Source organism: Neomonachus schauinslandi, chromosome 10, assembly GCF_002201575.2.
Source record: "Neomonachus schauinslandi chromosome 10, ASM220157v2, whole genome shotgun sequence".
Classification (NCBI taxonomy): Eukaryota; Metazoa; Chordata; class Mammalia; order Carnivora; family Phocidae; genus Neomonachus; species Neomonachus schauinslandi.
In genome coordinates this window covers 52,401,511-52,422,905 of record NC_058412.1, presented here as the reverse complement: position 1 = coordinate 52,422,905, position 21,395 = coordinate 52,401,511, and the positions used below count along the sequence as shown (strand labels likewise).

The following is a 21,395-nucleotide window of genomic DNA, read 5'->3' as shown; positions in this document are numbered from 1 at the left end:
AGCCCAGGGAAAAAGCAACAGAATGGATGAATACGGTGGGAGATGGGTTTAACATGACAAAACCGTAAAGGTTAATAGTAAAATTATTCCAGTAAGACATCTATCCAAACATAACAGAGGGGGCCAGGAGGTGACTAACAAAAAAATCCTCCAGCAAACTTAATGCATTTACACTTCAAGGGCATCATTAACACTAAAACTCCTTAATATTCACTAGGTGAAACCTTGTTAGGCCCTGTTGTTCTTTTGTTCCAGAAGCAAAATCAAGGTACAATACCTACTTAAGTCATCATTCCTTTTCACCTAACCAACGTTGTGGACAGATGTCACTGGGAGGTCAAACTCAAAGGCAGGTTGCACAGAAGGGGAAAAAAACAAGAGAAGAGAGTGGGTTTAGGTGATGGGGAGGAAATCTAGGGGTCTGGATTCTCATCAGAGTTCCACCACTTAGAAGCTGTGTGACCTCATACAGATCACGTCCCCTTTCTGGGCCTACTGGGAAAATGAGGAAATGAGATGAGGTACCCACTCCCATTCCGTAGACATTCTGATTTGTGTTTAAAAAGCAGAGGGAGGGAATGCACGTGATAGAAGGGCTGGAGGGGCCACACGATTTTAAAAACAGCTCCTCCGTGGAGTCTCTGCGGGCCTCCCCACCGTAGGCACTCAGGCGCCGGGTTTCGGAGCCTGGGACGGGGCGCTGCAGATCCCGCCCGAACTGGGGGCGCAGAGCCGCCTCATGGGTAGCCGCCGACCGCAGGGCGAAATCCCCAACGGCGGGGACCCGGGGGACCCAAAGGCTCGGTCAGGGGTACTTCTCCCCGCCCCCACGGGGCGGGGGTGGCGACCGCTCTGCTAAGCCCAGCGGCACCCCCGTGCGGAGCTCCTAGCTCGTCACCTACCGCCTACGCAGCCCCGCGGCAACAGCCGCAGCTCCCCAGCCCAGCCGGGCCGCCGCTGCCATCTTAGTCCCAGGGCGCCGCAGTGGGGCGGCTCTCCCCCTTCGCCGAGCGGCGGAAGCCCCGCGCAGGCGCAGGCGCTGGCAGGCCGGGAGCAGGACAGGCTCCGCGGAGAGCGTACCCTGCCGGCCGCGGGCGGCGCGGCTATACGGACGAGCCGCAGGAGCTGGGCCGCGGCTGCCGACCACCTTCGCCCACCTACACAGTAAGCCTGCGCCAGGGCGGGGAGAAGTCCCGGAGACGCCTGCGCAGGCGCCCTCGGTGAGGCACGCGGCACTGGGCACGCACGCGGAGCCCGGCGTCACCCTTCCTTCTTCATGGGTATTGTGCTTACAGAGACGGAGGCCTGCAGGTGGAATGATGTTTCCCATCCCTAAACCGGCCACAGGGCCGCTCGGAGGATCCTGCTCACCCTCCGGGCCCGGCTCAATGGCGGCCTCAAAAGACTCCCTGGAGCATCCCCTTGGAAGAGTTCTGGCCTTTTCCAGCAAGATGCCTGCCCTTCTACCATGGGGCTGAGGTAGATCTGTCTTATCCTTCTGTTAGGCTGGGCTTAGAGAGCCTGTCATCTTGGACCGAGCCCCACGGAGCACTCACTTACTGCGGTGCTGCCCTTTGCTGTATAAGCATGAGTGTTTGACTAGTTTCCAGTGCAAAGTACAAAAGCCCCTTAACTACTCTCCCAGAACTTTTCTTGAGTATTCCGCTTTCTCTAGGACAACGGTTCTCAAGATGTGGACTGGGGGGCAGCAACAGATGGGAACACATTGGAAAGGCAAATTAGCAGGGCCCGCCTTAAACCTACTGAATCAGTCTCTGAAGATGGGGTCTAGTAATTCGTTTTGGGTGGTTTTTTTTTTTTTTTAAGATTTTATTTATTTGACAGAGAGAGACACAGCGAGAGAGGGAACACAAGCAGGGGGAGTGGGAGAGGGAGAAGCAGGCTTCCCGCGAGCAGGGGTCCCAGGACCCTGGGACCATGACCTGAGGCGAAGGCAGATGCTTAACGACTGAGCCACCCAGGCGCCCCTGGTTTTGGTTTTTAAAAAAATTTTTTTTCAAGATTTAATTTATATATTTGAGAGAGCGGGAGCACGAGCAGGATGAGGGGTAGAGAAACAGACACCCCACTGAGCAAGGAGCCCAAACCCAACTGGATCCCAGGACTCTGGGATCATGATCTGAACTGAAGGTAGACGAGATGCTTAACTGAGGGAGCCACCTAGGCGCCCCTAGTAATAATTTTAATTTAATTTCATTTTAAATTTAATTTAAGGTTTTAATACCACCTCCAGCTAATATTTGAAAACCACTGCTCTAGAAGGTAAGCACAGTACTGGTTTCTGGACTAACACACCTGTTGTACAGATTGGAGCCACACCGAGATAACCCTGGTGGTTTCTATGGCCCAGAGAAGTGTCTAAGGGGGTTGGGGGGGTTGCTGCAGACCTGCCGCAGGTGTGGGCTTGGACACTGAGCAGGCCGTGGTTCTTGAGTGCAGGTTACGTTCTGGAAGCTCTTGCTTCAGAGCCAAATGTCATAAAAAGAGTTTTAATCTTTTATACATTTTTTTTTTAATTTATTTATTTGACAGAGAGCGAGCACAAGCAGGTGGAGAGGGAGAAGCAGGCTCCTGGCTGAGCAAGGAGCCCAGTGTGGGACTCGATCCCAGGACTCTGGGAATCACCACCCGAGCCAAAGGCAGATGCTTAACCAACTGAGCCACTCAGGCGTCCCTCTTTTAAACACCTTTAATCTTTAGTTTTTCACCTCTCATTCCTCAAACCACTGAACCCGCTTCTTGTGTCCCAGATTATTTCCCACTTCAGGGCCTTTGCATAAATTGCTCCCCTTGTGAGGAATGCCTTTCCCCCCACCCGCTCTCTCTTTTTTTTCCCCTTTCTCCCTCTTTTTTTCTTGAATCGCTTGTATTAATTCCCCTACGTCTGACTGTAAGGTAGAGATATTCTCCCTAAATATCCTACCTTTTGTGACACCTCCTTTCATCCCCACCCAAATAGTCTCCTTCATTATTCTCTTTCAATATACCCTCTCCTTTTCCTTCATAGTGCATTATCTCAAGTAAAATTATGGATTTGGGTATTAATTTTTCTAATGATCCTTTCCCTCCCATATCCTAAGACTTACAAGGGGCATGTCTGTTTCTTTACTCTTGTACCCCAGCACCTACTGTAATACCCGGCACATAGTAGGTGCTCAACAAGAATGTAGTCACCTCAACCCTTTTGTCAAATCCGGTACATTCGTTCACTCTGTCTGATGACCGTGCGGACAGCAGAAAGAGAGGGCCTGGCCTCATTCACGCCTTAGCTGGTGCTAAGCTGAGGTAGGGTAAAGCATCTCATGGAGAAGACTGTGGCCACTGGCACATGAAACTGGGCACAGCAGCCGGGTGGACAACTCAGAAACAGATGTGAAACAGCCTTCATCTTTTCCCCAAGTATACTAGAGGGAGGGTGACTCTTTTAGGAAAAAGTAAAACTACTACTTGAGATATCTGGATCTTTTTTTTTTTTTAAAGATTTTATTTATTTATTTGACAGAGAGAGACACAGCGAGAGAGGGAACACAAGCCGGGGGAGGGGGAGAGGAGGAAGCAGACCCCCCACTGAGCAGGGAGCCCGATGTGGGGCTCGATCCCGGGACTCCAGGATCATGACCTGAGCCGAAGGCAGTCGCTTAACCGACTGAGCCACCCAGGCGCCCTCTTTTTTTTTTTTTTTTAAAGAATTTATTTATTTATTTGACAGAGAGAGAGATAGCGAGAGCAGGAACACAAGCAGGGGGAGTGGGAGAGGGAGAAGCAGGCTTCCCGCCGAGCAGGGAGCCCGATGTGGGACTCGATCCCAGGACCCTGGGATCATGACCTGAGCCGAAGGCAGACGCTTAACGACTGAGCCACCCAGGCGCCCCAGAGATATCTGGATCTTTCTATTTAAGCCCCACTTCTTCCTCTCTGTCTCTACACCACACATGTACACACACATACACACACACACACTCATTCATTCACCATGATAACTGATAGACAACTGATATTTTCCCCAGTACCGTTTCAATAAGATGTCAGCTCTGTTTTAATTGTTGGCTAAGAAGATTACCAGACCATGTGACATGGACCAAAAAATCATTTATTTACTCATTCACCATTTATTCAATAACTATTTTTTAAGAATGAAATCTTTCCATTTGCACTGATGTGGATGGAGCTAGGGAGTATTATGCTAAGTGAAATAAGTCAGAGAAAGACAAGTACCATATGATTTCACTCATATGTGGAATTTAAGAAACAAAACAAGCTCAGATCAAAAATAAGAGAAATCAGGAAGTAGACGCTTAATTATAGAGAACAAACTGATGGTTACCAGAGGGGAGGTGGGTGAGGGGTTAGGTGTAATAGGTGATGGGGATCAAGGAGTGCACTTGTGATGAGCACTGGGTGAGGTATGGAAGTGCTGAATCACTGTATTGTACACCTGAAACTAATATAACACTATATGTTAACTGGAATTAAAATAAAAACTTTTAAAAATGATTTTAAAATAACTATCTTTTAATTAATTAATTTTCAAAATTCATGTGTAGTTAACACACAGTGTTACATTAGTTTCAGGTGTACAATGTGATTCAGCAATTCTATACATTACTCAGCGCTCACCAAGATGAGTGTACTCTTAATCCCCTTCACCTGTTTTACCCATCCCCCACCCATCTCCCCTCTGGCAACCACTAGTTTGTTCTCTATAATTAGGAGTCTGTTTTTTTGTCTCTTTTTCCCTTGTTCATTTGTTTTCTTTCAATAACTATTGAGTGCTTTCCTGATAGCATGGTGCCAGGCACTCTGCTTTGTCTTAGGGATTGAGGCAGACAATGCTAGACACCTTCCAGTGTTCACTTTCCCCTTCTTTACTAGCCAATGCTGACTTTGCTCAGGTGGCAATGTGTTCAGTCTAAAAATAAGAATTATTATTCTCCTAGCCTCTCGCTCATCTACGGCTTGTCACGTGGCACAGTTCCATTCAGTAAGACAAATGTGGAAGACGGCCAGAACTGTCCGAGAAGGTTTTGCTTTCCCGCTCTGGGCGCGGGCCCTTCTTCCTGCTTGCGTGGGGGCGTGGGGGCGGGAATGCTGGAGTCAAGGCAGCCACGCTTCAGCCATGACATCCCTGAGGCAATGAGCCAACAACCACCAGCAACCAGACTACCTGTGGCGTGAGAAAAAAGATCAGCCACGGTCTTGCTGATGCCACGGGTTAATCAGGTTTCCCATTACTCACAAATGATCAAAATCCCTGATACGAGGATCTAAAGATGAACAAAACAATTCGTGCTCTCAGGGAGCTCCTAGAGGAGAGATGTGTAAGTCAATGAAGGCAGCCCCAGGGGACAGCATGCTCCACAAGGGCTATGTCCAGAGCCCACTGGTGGCAGGTGGGAGAAGTGAATGAGGACTTAGGGGTGAGAGGAGAGCCCGAGGAAGGCTTCACATAAGAGGAAAGTCTTGTGTTGAGTGTTTAAAGAAAAAGAAGCGTTAAGATGTTCCAGCAATGGCTGGAACTGGACCACCAGCACCAACCCTGGTTCTGCTGCTCACTCAGTGGTCTCACTGGATGTGAACTGCATGCCAGCATGCAAATTTATCTTCTTGATCTTGTGCCCAGTGCCTGGCATTTAAGAGAGGCTCAAAATATACTTGCTGAATTGAAACCCCTCTGAAGTCCCATAGAACCGGGCACCTTCTACCATATTTTATTTCACGATTATGCTAATTATTCAGTCATTTATCCCCTCTAGAAAGCGTACAGCACAAGGGTGCCTCCATTGGTAGCTGAGGTATCTCGCATGCCTAGAACAGTGCCTGGCACACAGTAAGTGCTCAATAAATACTTGTTGAAGAAATGAGCCCTAAGTGTTCTCATCTGTAAAAGGTAGATAACAATATCTATCAAGGGTGCCTGGGTGGCTCAGTCGGTTAAGCATCTGACTTCAGCTTGGGTCATGATCTCAGGGTCCTGGGACTGTGTTGGGCCCCTTGCTCAGCAGGGAGCCTGCTTCTCCCTCTTGCTCTGCCCCTCTCCCCTGTTGCACTCTCTGTCTCTCAAATAAATAGAATCTTTAAAAAAATATATCTATCAAAAAGGGTTGAGTGGATTAGGGAAAAATGCATTTCAAGTGCTTTGCACTGAACTTGTCACGTGGGTAGCTATAATGATGTTTTTGTCTTCTCCTGTAAAACTTGGAGACCCATTCCTGACACATCTACGAGCAGCAACACCTGAGGTCAGCAGCCGAGTCTGTTCTTCTTAGAACTGAGACAGGTTTGAGCATTTCTGTGGCAGTTCGAGCCCCCAGGAAGGGGGCTTGAAACCAAGGTGACCCACAAAATAAGAGGGCTGTTTTGTTAAAACATCCCAGACGGAGTGAGCCCTGAGCCCTGGGTCCTGCCGCTTTAGTAGCAGGCTGCAGCAGCCCCTGTCTGGACAGGAGAGGTGGGAGGATGCGGCACTGTGGGTGCCTTGGCCTTCTGGGGCTGATTCGGCAGCAAGTGGCAGAGCAGTTGAAGCAAATATGTAAATGAGAGCAGAACAGAATCTGTTCCAAGCACATGTGATGCCAGGAATAGCTGGGAAGAGATGCAGGTCACTGGAGTTTCTAAGAGAACGTGTGCACAGACAAACATTGTACTGTGACCCTGTTTTTCCCAAGAGATCGGTTAAGGTCTCAAGAAATGTTAAACAAGTGACAACAGAGATCATGCCTTCTAATTATCTAATTACATACAGCTCTCTCCACACTCTATTTGGTTTGTTGCTTAAGAGAAAAAAAATCTGTTCCTCTTTCTTAAAAATTCTAGAATAAACATTTTAAACACAAAGGTCCCCGGGCACCTGGGTTGCACAGTCAGTTAATGGTTTTGGCTCAGGTCATGATCTCAGGAGCGTGAGATCAGGCCCCGTGTAGGGCTCCACGCTGAGTGTGGAGTCTGCTTAAGACTCTGTCTCCCTGGGGCACCTGGGTGGCTCAGTCGTTAAGCGTCTGCCTTTGGCTCAGGTCATGATCCCAGGGTCCTGGGATCGAGCCCCACGTTGGGCTCCCTGCTCGGTGGGAGGCCTGCATCTCCCTCTCCCACTCCCCCTGCTTGTGTTCCCTCTCTTGCTATATCTCTCTCTGTCAAATAAATAAATAAAAATCTTTAAAAAAAAAAAAAAAGACTGTCTCCCTCTGCCCCTCCCCTCTGTGCTCTCTCTCGCTCGCTCGCTCTCTAAAATAAATAAATCTTTTAAAAATAAGAGCAAAAGGCCCTACTGTAGTATTTCCCCAAACCACTCTGCAAGCCTTGGAACTCCTCTACTATTTTATGCTCAAAGGCTTATACCAACAACCACCAAATCCTTGGCTTCCTTCATCCCACGGCACCAGTCTGCTTTCGCCTCGGAAGTCAGGAAGGAGTCCTTAGGTTTGAGCTCTAAGAGGAGGACGTGGGCTCACTTGGGTTTGTTGTTTGTGTATGTAGCCGTAGGAACATTGCCTCTGGCCCGGCAGGTTGTGCCCCCTACGACCCTAGCGGCCACGGTAACCCAGGCTGCAGTGTGGACCATGACCCCTGAGGTTGTACCACATCATAGCCCTGTGTCACGGTACACTCTGGAATTTTTCCTGTGGTTTTAGTGTTTTGGATAAAGCTTCAAAGGCAAAGACTTCGGTGATAAGGGCTCCAACATTTTAAAGTGATTAGCGACAACCCTGTAAGCTTCCTAAAAGATGCAGAAAAATGGAGACCACCCCCTCAACCCATCCTGGCTATATAAGACATACCAACCGGAAATCCTGTTTTAAGGCCCCAGGGTGCTTGCTACGAGAGGACTGTGCTGTCTCACCCTGTGGGGGCAGGCTTCCTGAGCTATAGGAACTCTGGGTCTGCCTCCCCGGTTACTGGGGTAAAACATGGGGAGGGAGTCCTTGGAGTGTCCCCAGGAGTTTGGGGGTGAAGCCTAAAGATAGGAGGCCAACCGAAGCATCCCACAACGGTATAGCAAAGAGGGAAGGAATTGGGGATGAGCTTGCACTGGTGGCATGTGGAGGGACAAGGATGCAAGACTTTCCCATGTAACAAGGAGATGCTGCAGAAGCGAGCCAGGCTGAACCGTTCTGGAGGGCTCTTGCTCACCAGGGTCCCCAGGAGGGCAGGGGGCTCCAGCTTGCCAAGTGGGGTATATCACCAGCAGCAGAATGGGAGGAGAGTGGGTTGCAGGAGTGAGTTAGAACAGGGGTCACCAAACTTATCTGTAAAGGGCCAGAGAGTAAATATGTTAGTCTTCCCAACCATATGGTCTCTGTCACAACTAATAAGACATACCAACCGGAAATCCTGTTTCCCGGTAGAGCCCTGCCATGATAGAGCAAAAGCGGCCGTGGGCAGTAGACACGTATATGGGGGTACCTGTGTCCCAATACAACCTTATTTATGGACACTACCATGTTCATTTCATATAATTTCATGTCATGAATATTCTGGGGTTTTTTTCCGACATGGAAAAGTGGAAAAACCATTCTTCTCCGTGGCTTGGATTTGTCCCATGGCTCGTTGTTTGTCAACCCCCCGAGCTAGAGGGTGTAACACCCTGAACAGGAACAGTGCAGAAAGCCACAGGCAGCCCCAGCCAAGGAAGAGGACTGCTGTATGCACCCTGATCCCATTGCCCCTCCTCCTGCCCCAACCTGCAGGAGGCTGGTCCCTGAGCCCAACCTAGGGAAAGGAGGGAAGCTCTGAGGCAGATGTGAGATGGAAGTTGTGAAGACTTGGCTGGATTTTTTTAATACTTGAGAGTACTTGGGAAAGTAACCAGAAAGCGATGAGATCTGCAGGAATTTCATCAAGGAGTGAGGCAGGAAGATCACAAGGATCACATTTAAGCCCTTTCCTGAACTCTTACCTTACTGAACTCAGTCTATTTAAAACACTGGCTGCAGAGGCACCTGAGTGGCTCAGTCGGTTAAGCGTCTGCTTTTGGCTCGAGTCATGATCCCAGGGTCCCGGGATCGAGTCCCACGTCTGGCTCCCAGAGCCTGTTTCTCCCTCTCCCTCTGCCACTCCCCCTGCTTGCGCTCTTTCTCTCAAATAAATAAGTAAAAATCTTTTAAAAAACAGTTTGCAAATATTTTTAACAATTCCCTTTATTAGCTACTCCAAACTTAACGCCTTGCGTCCTCATTCTTAGCAGATTTTACTTTGCAGAGAAAAATATGGAGGACTTGGTGGTGGCAGTGGCAGCAATGGGCTTTCTAATGGGTCAGAACCCAGACTCACACACTCACCTCTTCCTGCTGAAGGCATCCACAATACACTGCTGAAGAGCTTGGCTTTGTTTTCTTTTCTTTTGAACTGCCTTATCCACCTGAAAGCAGAGCCTCCCAAAGAATCCATTAGTTATAAATCAGTGTCCTCTCCAGGAATTTAGCAACCAGGAAAGATTGACTCCTATCACTGAAAAGGAGAATTTGGCTCAGGAATAAGCAATCACCTAAACAGACATTTTCACAAAACTGTCATTATCTATTCCCCATTTATCTTTTCCTAAAAGTCATTTGTTTTCCTACGGTGCCCTTCTCCCCACTCCCTTCTCTTATTAAGATGGTATATAAACCCCAATTCTAACTGCCTCCTTGAGTTATATTTTTCTGTGAACTCCCGTGTAAGTATGTGAATAAAAATATTTTTCTTTTATTAATCTGTCTTTTTGGCAATTTAATTTGCAGGCCCCTAGGAAAATAACTGGAGAGTGCAGAGGAAAAGTTTTTCCTCCTTGACACTGCATTAATCTTACCGGAGCAGAAGAGGCATCTTCCTTACCCAAAACCATTAACTTCATTTGTGTTCTGGATCCACCCCACTCCTTACTCCTCTTGCCATTCCTTAGGGACTTTGCCCAGCTTATTATTTTTTAAGCAAACTTTTTATTCTAAAGTACCATGAGGTTTACAGAAAAGTTGCAAAGACAGTGCACACTGTTTCTATGTATCCCTTAAGCAGTGTCCCCTGCTGATAGCATCTTCCATTACCATTATACATGTGCCAAAACTAAGGAACCAACATTACTATTTATTACAGCTAAGGAGCCAACATTAAGCAAACTCCACAGTTTATTTGGATTTCACTACTTTTTCTCTAATACTTTTTTTCTGCACCAGGATCCTATCCGGATATATTACACTAACTTGTCATATCTCCTAGCATCTTCTGGCCTGTACCAGTTTCTCAGACTTCCCTTGTTTGTAATGCCTTTAACAGTTTTGAAGAGTGCTGGTCAAGTATTTTGTAGAATGTCCCTCAATTGGGATTTGTATGATGTTATTCTCTTGGTTAGACTGGGATTACTGGGTTTTGGAGAGGAGGACCATGGAGGTAATGTACCCTTCTCATCACATCATATTAAGGGTACATATTATCGAGATATCACTGTTGATGTTAACCTTGATCATCTGGCTGAGGTGGTAGTGGTTAGGTTTTTCCACTGTGAAGTTACTCTTTCCATCTCCCCTTTCCACACACTATTTTTTGGAAGCACAGCCAGCTTTCAAAGTATGTGGAATTAAGCTCTACTTTGGAGGCAGGAGACCTACATAAATTCATTGAAATTCTTCTACGTGAGAGATATATCTTGTCTTCCCTATTTATTTTTTCAATCATCTTTATATCAGTATGGGCTGTGGGGTATTTATATTTTGTTATAATCTAAGATTATGTTATTTATTTTGTTGATCCCATTGTTCCAGCTTTGAACATCGGCAGTTCTTTCAGACTGGTGCCTGTGCGCCTGTGGCTTCCCCCCCCCCCCCAGCACTTCTTTACTCTCTAGCAGTACAAGATACTCCTAGTTCACCTTATGTATTTCCTGCCCTCAGCCATTTCTCCACGAAGGCCTGGTTCCTTTCATTTAGAAACCAAGATCTGGGTCCTGGGTGTGCTTGCTATCCATTTACTTTGCTCTCTCTTATTCCTTCATCTTCATCTGCCCCCCTCCCTACAGATCGTTTCTCCTTAGCTGCTAAGGTACAACCATATTCAAGTACTTCCCCCATTCACCCTTCTCCATCCATGTCCCCCACTGGCAAACTCCCTAGTTCTCCTTTCATTTCCATTCAAGCTCATGGCATGGTCAATTTTTTTTTTTAAGATTGAGAGAGAGCACAAGTAGGGGGGGCGGCAGGCACGAGGGAGAAGCAGGTTCCCGGCTGAGCAGGGGTCCTGGGATCATGACCTGAGCCAGAGGCAGATGCTTAACCGACTGAGTGTCCCATGGCATGGTCACATTTTATATGAACTTGCAAGTGTTACATGGGAGATTAATAAAGTGTAACCAGTCTCAGGGCTGGCACAAAAGGGTGAATGCAAACGATAGCACCCTGTGGGAGCTGGAGCTTCTAAGTTTGGCTCTCCCTACAAGGAAGACAGAGCTAAGTCACTGCAGGTGAGTCTGTCCACATTTGCAGAAGGCTGTGCTTCCTGCATCTACCTCAGTGGGAGTGATGCTTCCCTGAGAGCAAGCCAAGTCACAGACAAGGAAGATTGCACTCTTGGTTAATGATAACTTGAAACAGAAAAAGCACAGGAACTTCACATTGTAGAATGAGGTGGGGCATATATTTAAAGAGAGATGAACCAGATCTTAGATAAATCTTAGAAAAAGGAGGCAATTTTGATTTTTACTCATGTATATTATACCAGAACTCTCTGGATGCCTGGATCTTCTTTGAACACCATTACCAGCTTGAACTCAGACCTGAACTCAGCCCTTTACCAATTCTCCCTGAATGATGGATGTCAAAACTCATTAAAGCTCAAATATTACTGTTATTTTCTCAAATCTGGAGAGGAAATAAGCAGGCAGGTTCTGTCCCACACTATGGATTATAAGATTCTTAGGTATAATTCATTTCTCCTCAAGACTTTTCTTTGCGTATGTATGTACTTTGTGTACTTTTAAATTTTATTTTAATTCCAGTATAATTAATATACAATGTTATATTAGTTTCAGGTGTACAATATAGTGATTCAGTAATTCTATACATTACTCAGTGCTCATCAAGGTAAGTGTACTCTTAATCCCTTTCACCTAGTTCACCCCTCCCCCACCTACATTTCCCCTGGTAACCACCAGTTAATTTTCTATAGTTAAGAGTCTGGGTTTTTTTGTTTGTTGTTTCCAAGACTTTGCTCTTTAATTTGTTATGTTAATGCTGGTCTCTTAAGGGATTTTTTTGTTTGTTTTTTAAAGACTGAATACTGGGGGCGCCTGGGTGGCTGAGTCAGTTAGGCGTCTGCCTTCCGCTCAGGTCATGATCTCAGGGTTCTGGAATCGAGCCCCACATAGGGCTCTCTGCCCAGCAGGGGGCCTGCTTCTCCCTCTCCCTCTGCCTGCCATTCTGCCTGCTTGTGCTTGCCCTCTCTCTGTCAAATTAAGTAAGTAAGTAAATAAATAAATAAAATCTTAAAAAAAAAAAGGACTGAATACTGATGCAGGTCATATTCAGATAACGTATTTTAGGAGCTCACAGTAAAGTTTACAATAGGGAGCTCTGTGGTTTTCTTGGCTCAGTCCATACAGGCCCGCTGTCTTTTATTATTTCATTTATGTCTCCATGTAACATATAGAATGGAAAGTAGGTCTCAGGAAGTAACAATGCTGGCATTGGAAACCAACCAACCAGCCAACCAACCAACCAACCAAACGTTGTTCTTTGAAACTTAAAAACACAAAACTAGGCTTGGTACTGTAAAAGGCACTTATGGAACCCTTCAATCCTAGGAAGATCTGACTTAAGAAATAATACAAAATATAAACCATTTACTTTTATTAGGTCCATTTTAATAAAGTGTGTAAGAGTTTACAACTCAAAACAATTATTCATAAAAACTATCAGATACATAAGATAGATCACACGGAGAGTGCAATAACATAAATCCAATAGTCTGCAAATAGGAGGTATCGCAAAAACTGTTAAGATTGACTTTATAAATGTCTTTTTCCCTTCCTTTCCCATGTTCACAGCCCTTGAGATTGTGTGCACATACTGTTTCCTGGGGTCTGATGACCTCAGTATTCCTTACAGCTGGGTCGACTTCCTCAAGTCAACTCAAAATGTTTTGTCAGCAGAGTTCACCTCTTCTCCATGGAATGAGCATGGTCCTTGGCCTTTGTTTGGTTTCTGTGCCCTAACAAATGACATCAAACACTCTCTCTTTCAAAGGAACATCTTGCAGGCCTTGTGCTGTTCTGGTCACTACTGCCAGTCCACCACCACACATGAGCCAGGGGTTCAGGCCAAGTTTCATCCTTGTGGATGAGAAGAGCATGCTTACTGTGGAAACAGGCTAAGGCAATGGCTGATTTTTCCCCACCTTTATCTAAAACAACTCCAGTTCTTTGAGTTGTTGGCAAATGGGACTGAATTCACTCAAGCCAACTACCTACTGTCACTACTTGATATTCTTTGCATGCCTTCCTAAGGAGGTCTTAACACCATGGCAGAAAGCATGAGGACACACACACACACGCACACACACACACGCCTTCCTAAGGAGGTCTTAACACCATGGCAGAAAGCATGAGGACACACACACACACATACCCTCTCCATTCACAATCCTCAAATGGGAGTCTTTGGTAGACTCAGAGAATACAACTGTTTTGCCATTTCAGAGTGAAAAGGCTACATTGTCTTCTCTCCCTCCCAAAGTCTCACTTTATAACTGACATTGTTAAAAACCATTTCTGCAAAACAAAAACAAAAAAACCAAAAACCATTTCTGCAATTCCTTGCCAAAAGGAATCAAACAGATCCCTTCAACACGCATATACAGTTCTATCATAACGCAATGCAGATAACATTGACTTGATTTCAAGAACAAAACATTACCATAAACTCGAAACAGTGTCACCCATATTGAGACTGCTGGGAAGTAGCTCCGACTAAATTTCTTTTTTTTTTTTTTAAGATTTTATTTATTTGACAGAGGGAGACACAGCGAGAGAGGGAACACAAGCAGCGGGAGTGGGAGAGGCAGAAGCAGGCTTCCCGCAGAGCAGGGAGCCCGATGTGGGGCTCCATCCCTTGGATCATGACCCAAGCCAAAGGCAGACGCTTAATGACTGAGCCACCAGGCGCCCCGCTCGGACTAAATTTCTTACAGAATTACAAGTTCTGGGATTACTGGACTGGAGCCACCAGGGTGCTGGTTAACTGCCATTTTTACAAGCTATTCCAGAGTCCCTTCACATCTAAACCCCTGCATTCTGGGGTACATAGGGCCTGTATTAGATCATGGTGGAGAGATGCTTTTGGGTTGTGTCTCCAGAGTAGGCTGGACTTCTGCCAACCTTCCTTCATCTGTTCTTCTAGTCCATAAGAAATGGGGAAGGTGGGCCATTTCATTCTTATTTGGAATTATTCCAGTGTGGTGAAATTATCATAGGTTAGGCTGAAACTTAGGAAGAAACTGTTTATGATAACAAAGGCACAGAAAAATTGACATGATCATTCAGTCATACCTCTCATCATCCACTTATTGGTATGGCTGTAGCAGGGGAATGTTGTGAGGAAATGCAGTCAAATGCTCTACCCCTGAGCTATACCCCCTTGTTAAGTGAGGAAATGAAGTGGGAACAGGAACAAGGAAGGTGACCCAGGAAGACTTGCAGGAGTAGAGAAGCAGCAGGAAAGAGCTGAGTCTGGTAGTGTTTTAGAGATGGGATGTTGGAGACCACACATGAGGCCTGTTTCCTAATAAAGGTCAAGGTACAAATGAGGCAGGGAGGACCAGGAAGTGAGAGAGCAAAGTGGCACCTGGGGAAGCCAGACACTGCCAGTGTGGGTTCTTACATCTAAGCTGAGGCATCTAGTTGTTTTCAGCAACCTAGAGGACTTATCCTGTAGCAAAAGAACACAGAGACAATTCCCAACCAGATACTACTTTTTTTATTTCCAAGCATCTTGAAATCTTTAAGTGAACTTGACAAGTTTGCAAGTGTTCTGACGGTTTAAGAAAACAAAACGTTTTTGTTTGAACACTGAAAAACGAAGAATTTAAATTACATGATTCCATTTAAAATCCTCATGTTTACTCCATCAGGCAGGATTGGAGGATTAGAACCCAGGGGTGACTCTGGGCATTTTACAAAGTGCTTCTACCTCCTTAGAAGCCGCAGTCTTTCCAGCGGCTCTCCTATGTACCTTTTATCAAAATGATCTGAGTTCCAAATTTCTCAGGTAAAACTGCATCTATGCGACCAGCAGCCATTCCAAAGTTGACTGGCATGTGTTCTCCAATTTCAGTTCCAAAGACACAGCAGAGAATAACAATTTTCTTTATTAAAGGCACCCAAGTGACTCCATTTTAAGTTGCACCCTTCCGTCTAGAGAATGAGTTGGATCTCACCCTTCTGCAGTTTCCTATAAAAATGCATTTCCTATTTGATAAAATGCATACATATTAAATGACTACATTCTGATGATTTTTCTTTATCAGCATGATTGAATTTGTACTGTCAGAGCATTCTGGTGATTACATTTAAGTAAAACTGAAATCTGCTACTTTACGAGTCAGTGAAATGTCCACCAAATGGTTTAAAACACTGATGTGCATGTACTCTAAAACTTACTAAATAAATAATGGGCCAAAAGATGCTGGTATTTTTTCTCGAAAGTTTCAAGAAATGTTGGTTGCCAGATTAAACTCAGACCTAACGTGGGCACGTGAACATGTACACACATCTACACATACGAATGTTTCAACTCAATAATGATTGAGCCCAAAATGAAACTGAATTTATGACCTAGATTCCCTTAGGTCCTGCCCAGCATCTGCTTCTGCAGATTTTTGTTTTGTTCATTCCATCTTCCAATCTAACAAGAACTGGGAGCTAATGGGCCGTATGTGAGCTATGATAAATATATGGTAAATATTCAGGTAATATTTTCCACCACACATAATATAACTTCATTAATTCAACAGTGCCTGTTAGTCATTTAACACAGATTCTTTAAAAGAGTTCATCAGTGCATGTTGTGGTTCAATTCTTTGTATCTAAATATATTCTGGCTCATTGCGCTCCACTGAAATGAAGTCACAAGTTCTTGCATTCCCTATCAGATGTGTAAAGCAAATAACACATAAAACTAAAAGGTGTAGCATTTTGTTGACTATATATCTTTTCTCTTTAATGTTAACTTATTGCAGTATAGTTGTTGGAAACATGCATTTGCTACTAATTCAAAGCACCCTGAGCACTCCTAATTCCCTTAACACTAAATTTTCTAGAATTCCAGATCCAGAATGGCCTCTGGGAAGAATATTTTATCTTTAAATGATGCATTTACCCTATATGATCCAAAGATCAGTGCAGAATTTACTAATCATTAGCTAATAATTAATGTAATATAGTCAAAAATTTTCATGCATCACTCAGTAAGAACACAAGTAATTTGCATGTGTTTACGTTCACTTCCTATTCAAAGAATGTATTTAGAGTCTCCACCCATCATAGGTCTCCAGTGAGAATAAAAAAGGGTTACAAGCCCATGCTTGACAAATGATTCAACGGTGTGCTAAAATCACTATGATTTTGATTTTACCTCAAGGGCTAAAATGGCTACTTGATTATGAAGAAGTGATTAAATAACCAAAGGAAAGACATTTTGCAGGGCTATTACAGAGGTAATCCTGAGTATATGGAAGAGTGAATGAGAATGACCTTCCACTTGAAGAGTTCCTGACTTGGGATGAGAACTCTCCCTGAATATTCCCATCCTCTTAGCTCCTGCCTTGGAGGGCTTTACTTGATAATGGCCAAGGGAAGAGGCTGGGGTGCAAAGTTCCATATGCCTTAGCCCAAACTGTTTATTCAACTGGAAAGATGATTTTGCATCCACTGTTACACACAAAAAACATCAGAAATAATCACGGGGAGAAAGGCAAACTCTTAGAAGGAACATTTCACATTCACCAAAGTGAAAGACTGGCGTGGTTGAAACCTCAGTTGTAAAACCATTGCCGATAGCCCTGATCCAGTGCCAGTTATTTATCCTTTAACCTGGACGTTTGAAATAGGTGGAGACCAAACTAGAAAAATGTCTTGAAAAGTTGCTGTTCATATTCTATCCCTAAGATTCCTGAATTTCAAATTTAAAGAGTATGACACCTAATCAACTGCAATAGAGTTTGGCATTCAGGCTTGATCCTTGGATGAATTTCCAATTCTTAAATCATTAATCTGGTTTGGTAAGCAACTCTCCCAACTTTTCTAGCTAATGGAGACATCACTGACATCGATTACAAGTCACTGGAAGCTTTCAGGTTGAAACATGGTGCAGCAGCTCTTTCCATTAAATTGAACTTTCTCAGCAGAGATCTTCCCATTGAGACACAAGTTTCACCTTAGGGCACTAATAATAAGGGGAATGGAAACAGCTGGGAATAAGTCAGATCTTTCCAGAAATAGAAGACATTTCAAAAAGTCAGTCACCTATCTGGCCTACTTCGACATCTACAGAGGATAGAGAATTAAATTTTCATGGATAGCTGATTCAGCTCTTTACTCTTCTCTCAAACTGATTTACATGTCTCAGATTTATTTTTCCTCAAGAGGCAGTGGAGAAAGGTAGTAAGGAATTGGAAAACAAAAACAAGTATGCAAATCTAATTTGTAGCCTAGTCTCATGATTAATTAATGTTAATGTCATGAGGACAGCATGGAGTGCTCAGACCTAAGGTTTTTAAGTACTTTAAAATATTACTAAGACCACATACCCAATGGTTAGAATTGGGACAACGTGCTCTATACTATTGTTCTGAGGGGAAAAAATCATAATTTTTTAAGACCATGTAAATAGAATTTGTTAATAGCAAATAGCAAACTTTGGAGGAAAACATCTACTCCGTGAAACCTCAGTTTCAGCAGGATTCTCCTACACCTTCCAATGGATTCAATCTTGCCACAAGACAGAACTAAGTAAAAACAGGGCTCAACTCAGTTAGGTCAGGAGACAAATGCCAGTAAATGAGTGATTGTGGAGGTAGGCATAGTGAGACAGGATTTACCTAAAGGAAAACCGATCCCTGCATGTGTGCGTGCACACACACACACACGCACACATACCTGTGCATAGTGATTTAAAAAGCATGGGCGTGGGAAGGCTCAATACTGTTCCACATGAGCACAGATATCTCATCTGTTCGCATTTCTACATAGGAAAGGGTCTGACACAGGTTACACACCCACAAACACTCGTGTGAGAGGCCAGCCTGGCTCGCAAAGACTCCGCAACAGACCCAGAGAATCCTCTGTAGAGCTGCTGGTTTTACAGGAATGATTAGTATCTGCAGGATTACACTTCCTCTTGATTTGCAGGATTTTTATCTTGCATTTCCTTCCATAAATATTCCCTTTGCAAGAGAATTAAATCAAGTCCTGAAGGGACTAATCTTGAGTCCTCAATGGGTAAGACTCAGAACAGGAACTGCAGGAAAACAAAAATTGCAGTAACATGGCCCCTTTGGGGTTGGGGTGAAGTATTTCTGGATTTAAACAGTCTTGGGGCAAAAAAAGAGAGCAGAGTTCTGGGCGGAGGTGGAGATGGAAATGTGGGCAAGTCCAGAAATCAATATAAACAAAAGAAATGAGCATAACTTAAAGGGGTTTCAACTAAGTATCACTGCAACTGAGTTTGTTGTCCGCAGAAATTCTGCTCTGATATACGGAACTGAAAGATAGTAATTGGTGTATCTCTTCTGAGACAGGCTCAGCTGGGAGTGATGTGGTAGGTACTGGGCGGGGTGGGGGGAGGTGGTAAAGACAAAAGGCCTGAAGGCTCAGGTATCGCTCCTAAGGTTTCTGCTTGCCTGATTTTGAAGGAAAGGGTGCTAGAGCAAATGGATCCACGGCTGGCAGCTCCGTAGTCCTGGAGGAAAGGGATGTGATGGAAACAGAGCCAGCTATCGACTGTTTGTTGGTCTGTGAAACAATTTTGTAGGCAGCGATGGGCTGGGCTTCTGGACTTGACTCATCTTCTGGGCTATAGTGACGGGAATATTTGGATAAAGACTGGGGGCGGAATGGTTTGCCAGCCACGGGGCCTGAGACAGCTTCTTTCTGGGGCTGAGGTCCTTTGTTTCTGTCATTAGGATGGCCCCCAGATTCCAGGGAGGATCCCCTGGGAGAGATGCTGTCAGGATGGTCTGCTGTTTGTGCAGAATGGGAGGGGGGGTTAGATTGCGGGACGAAAGCAGCCATGGAGTACTGAGCTCGGACGGGGGCATACGCTGCTCTCTCAAGGCCTGGAAGCAAAGGGACCTCATCAGTCTGACTGAGGAGACTGGCCTGCCCAGGCAACTCCTGGGAGGCGCTCTGGGCAACTGATAACTCCTCCATGCTCTTCTTCTTGGTAAAAGGAGCTCTCAAGAACACGTCCGCCTCCTCTGGCTGGGAAGGAGCCACACTGCCCTTGGAGGCAAATGGGGCTTTGGAGAAAATATCCATGTCATCAGCTGGAACCCTTGAGCTCCTGAAGGGGGCTGTGGCAAAAACATCCGGCTCCCCGAGACCGTCCGTGGTTGGTTGTGGGAGGGCTTGGAACTGGTTCTTTCTGCCACCCTGACCTGCCTTTGCTTGCTCAGTAGAGACCTCTGGCTGAGCGAACAGAATAGCTCCTCCCAGCTTCCCCTGTGGAGGCTTGCAGCTCTCATCCTCTTCTTCAGACTCCATGAGGAGTGGTCGAGACCCACTGCAGTCCAGCATGTCCCCCTCGAGATCAGTCCCTTCCTCTTCACTGCTGTGGAATGAACTGTTGCTTGAAGGGCCATCTCGGGCCAAGTAGTCAGATTCTAAATTGTTCTGCATTTTCGTGCCAGGTACTCTCGAGGGGTCTGGATACAGGGGAAGGCCTTTAATACCGGTTGAGTCTTTAAAGTGCTCTACAGTTATTACAGGACAGGGATTGGGCTCTCTCTGGAGACCTAGAAAAGCACAAAACGCAGAATTAATGCATAGATCAGTTCAACTCTCCTCAGAACATTTAAAATGGTCAACCCGCGGCAGAAACATTGTGGGACCAAATAATAAAGGTTGAAATGGAAAAGGAAAAACAGAACAATAAAAGTCAGGCAAGGAAACGGCACACAAACTGGAACACAAGCAGTCACTGTCTCACATTTTGGAACATGACAGGCACAGTGTACAGGAAAGGAGATGACGATGTTGGGCACACAGACACTCAGCATAACCACACAACGCTCCGACTCGCGGGGCCAGGCACTGCCTCCTGTTCTACCTGGCACTGGCTCAGGGTGGGATGGAAACAAACCCAGTCGCTCATCTCCACATACACCGTGGCAGTTCTGGATTATGTAGAAATACTGTCTGGGGACAAATGCAATTCAGTAGCGGACATGTGGTCATCTGCTCCACACTGCCTGTATCTGAGGACAGATTCTCAATCCCAACCCCCCCCCCCCCCCCCCCCAGAAGAGCAGCAGAGCACAGCTGCTTGATAAATGCAAGATTTACATCATGAGCACTACTCAAAGAGCACAAGAGTGCCCCAAATGCCAATACTGGAGGCGCTTTCTAAGGGGAGGAGACATACTCAAAATCATATTAAAGAAATCTCCTTCAGCTGGAGTCGCTGTGGAATTTTTGTTTTCAATCTTCTAAGCTAGCAAAGATCTCCTCCGCTTAAATGAATCTATCACAAAGTTCTTTAAGCAGAAGGAGCAAAACACATGGGTAACTGCAGAGATATTTGCGAACTCTAATATACTAGTCTACTTCTAGCTAGATAGACGTGCCTCAGGGTGCTCTGGCTTTTAAAATCAAATAGACAATTATCAGAATGCAAGAGAGCTTACCTTCCAAGAAATATTAGCAGGTTAGAAGTATGTCATTGGGCACATGTTAGCAAGAGGGCAGGAAAAAGGCATATGTAACTAAGTAAGAAGAATCCAGAGAAAGGGCGGTTGGGGGTAAAGAGATCATTTCATCATGGGTTTCCCAACCCACTAGGCATTCGGTACAATGCTTTGGATTCTGTAGATGGCTTGGAACCTCTGTACTGAGGTAATTCCATCAACCCCTCCCCATGTTACCCTCTCCTTCCAGGCAAATCATTAGCTAGTAGAAACTTCTGCTAACAATTATCCCCTGCTAGGGTTTCTGCTTGAATTAAGCACACAGAACACATCAGAAGCGGCATCAAAATCAGTTTATTGGGAAACCAGTCACTTAGAGACGTTACATTGTAAAGAGATGTAGAGAGAGATCGGAACATTTTAGAAGATACTGTACAAAAATACTACAGTTCTCGGAATTCTAGAACTTTTTAGCAGTGCTTCTTTTTAAACAGCTCTGATCTTAAATGATC

The 21,395-nt window shown here is 45.2% G+C and overlaps 2 protein-coding genes across 4 annotated transcripts in view; both read right to left on the bottom strand.

The window, feature by feature from the left end:
- The window catches only part of NFU1 (NFU1 iron-sulfur cluster scaffold), a 28,553-nt gene extending 27,353 nt beyond the window's left edge, over nucleotides 1–1,200 (bottom strand). For 2 of the 3 annotated variants that reach the window (XM_021699128.1, XM_021699129.1), the window contains exon 1: nucleotides 903–1,200. In XM_021699128.1, coding sequence (XP_021554803.1) covers nucleotides 903–964 — 62 coding nt within the window. In that variant the 5' untranslated portion in view covers nucleotides 965–1,200. The remainder of the gene's footprint in view (nucleotides 1–902) is intronic. The other variant, XM_021699130.1, reaches the window with a different exon arrangement.
- A 17,662-nt stretch (nucleotides 1,201–18,862) lies between these two features.
- On the bottom strand, nucleotides 18,863–20,027 carry LOC110588744 (uncharacterized protein FLJ45252). The gene has a single exon (XM_021699121.1). It carries the CDS (start codon nucleotides 19,874–19,876, stop codon nucleotides 18,863–18,865), a length of 1,014 nt encoding a protein of 337 aa, XP_021554796.1. The 5' UTR covers nucleotides 19,877–20,027.
- Nucleotides 20,028–21,395: the final 1,368 nt, after the last annotated feature.

Coding starts and splice junctions, on each gene's coding strand:
- LOC110588744 (XM_021699121.1), bottom strand. CDS start 19,876: ATGCAGAACAATTTAGAATCTGACTACTTGGCCCGAGATGGCCCTTCA.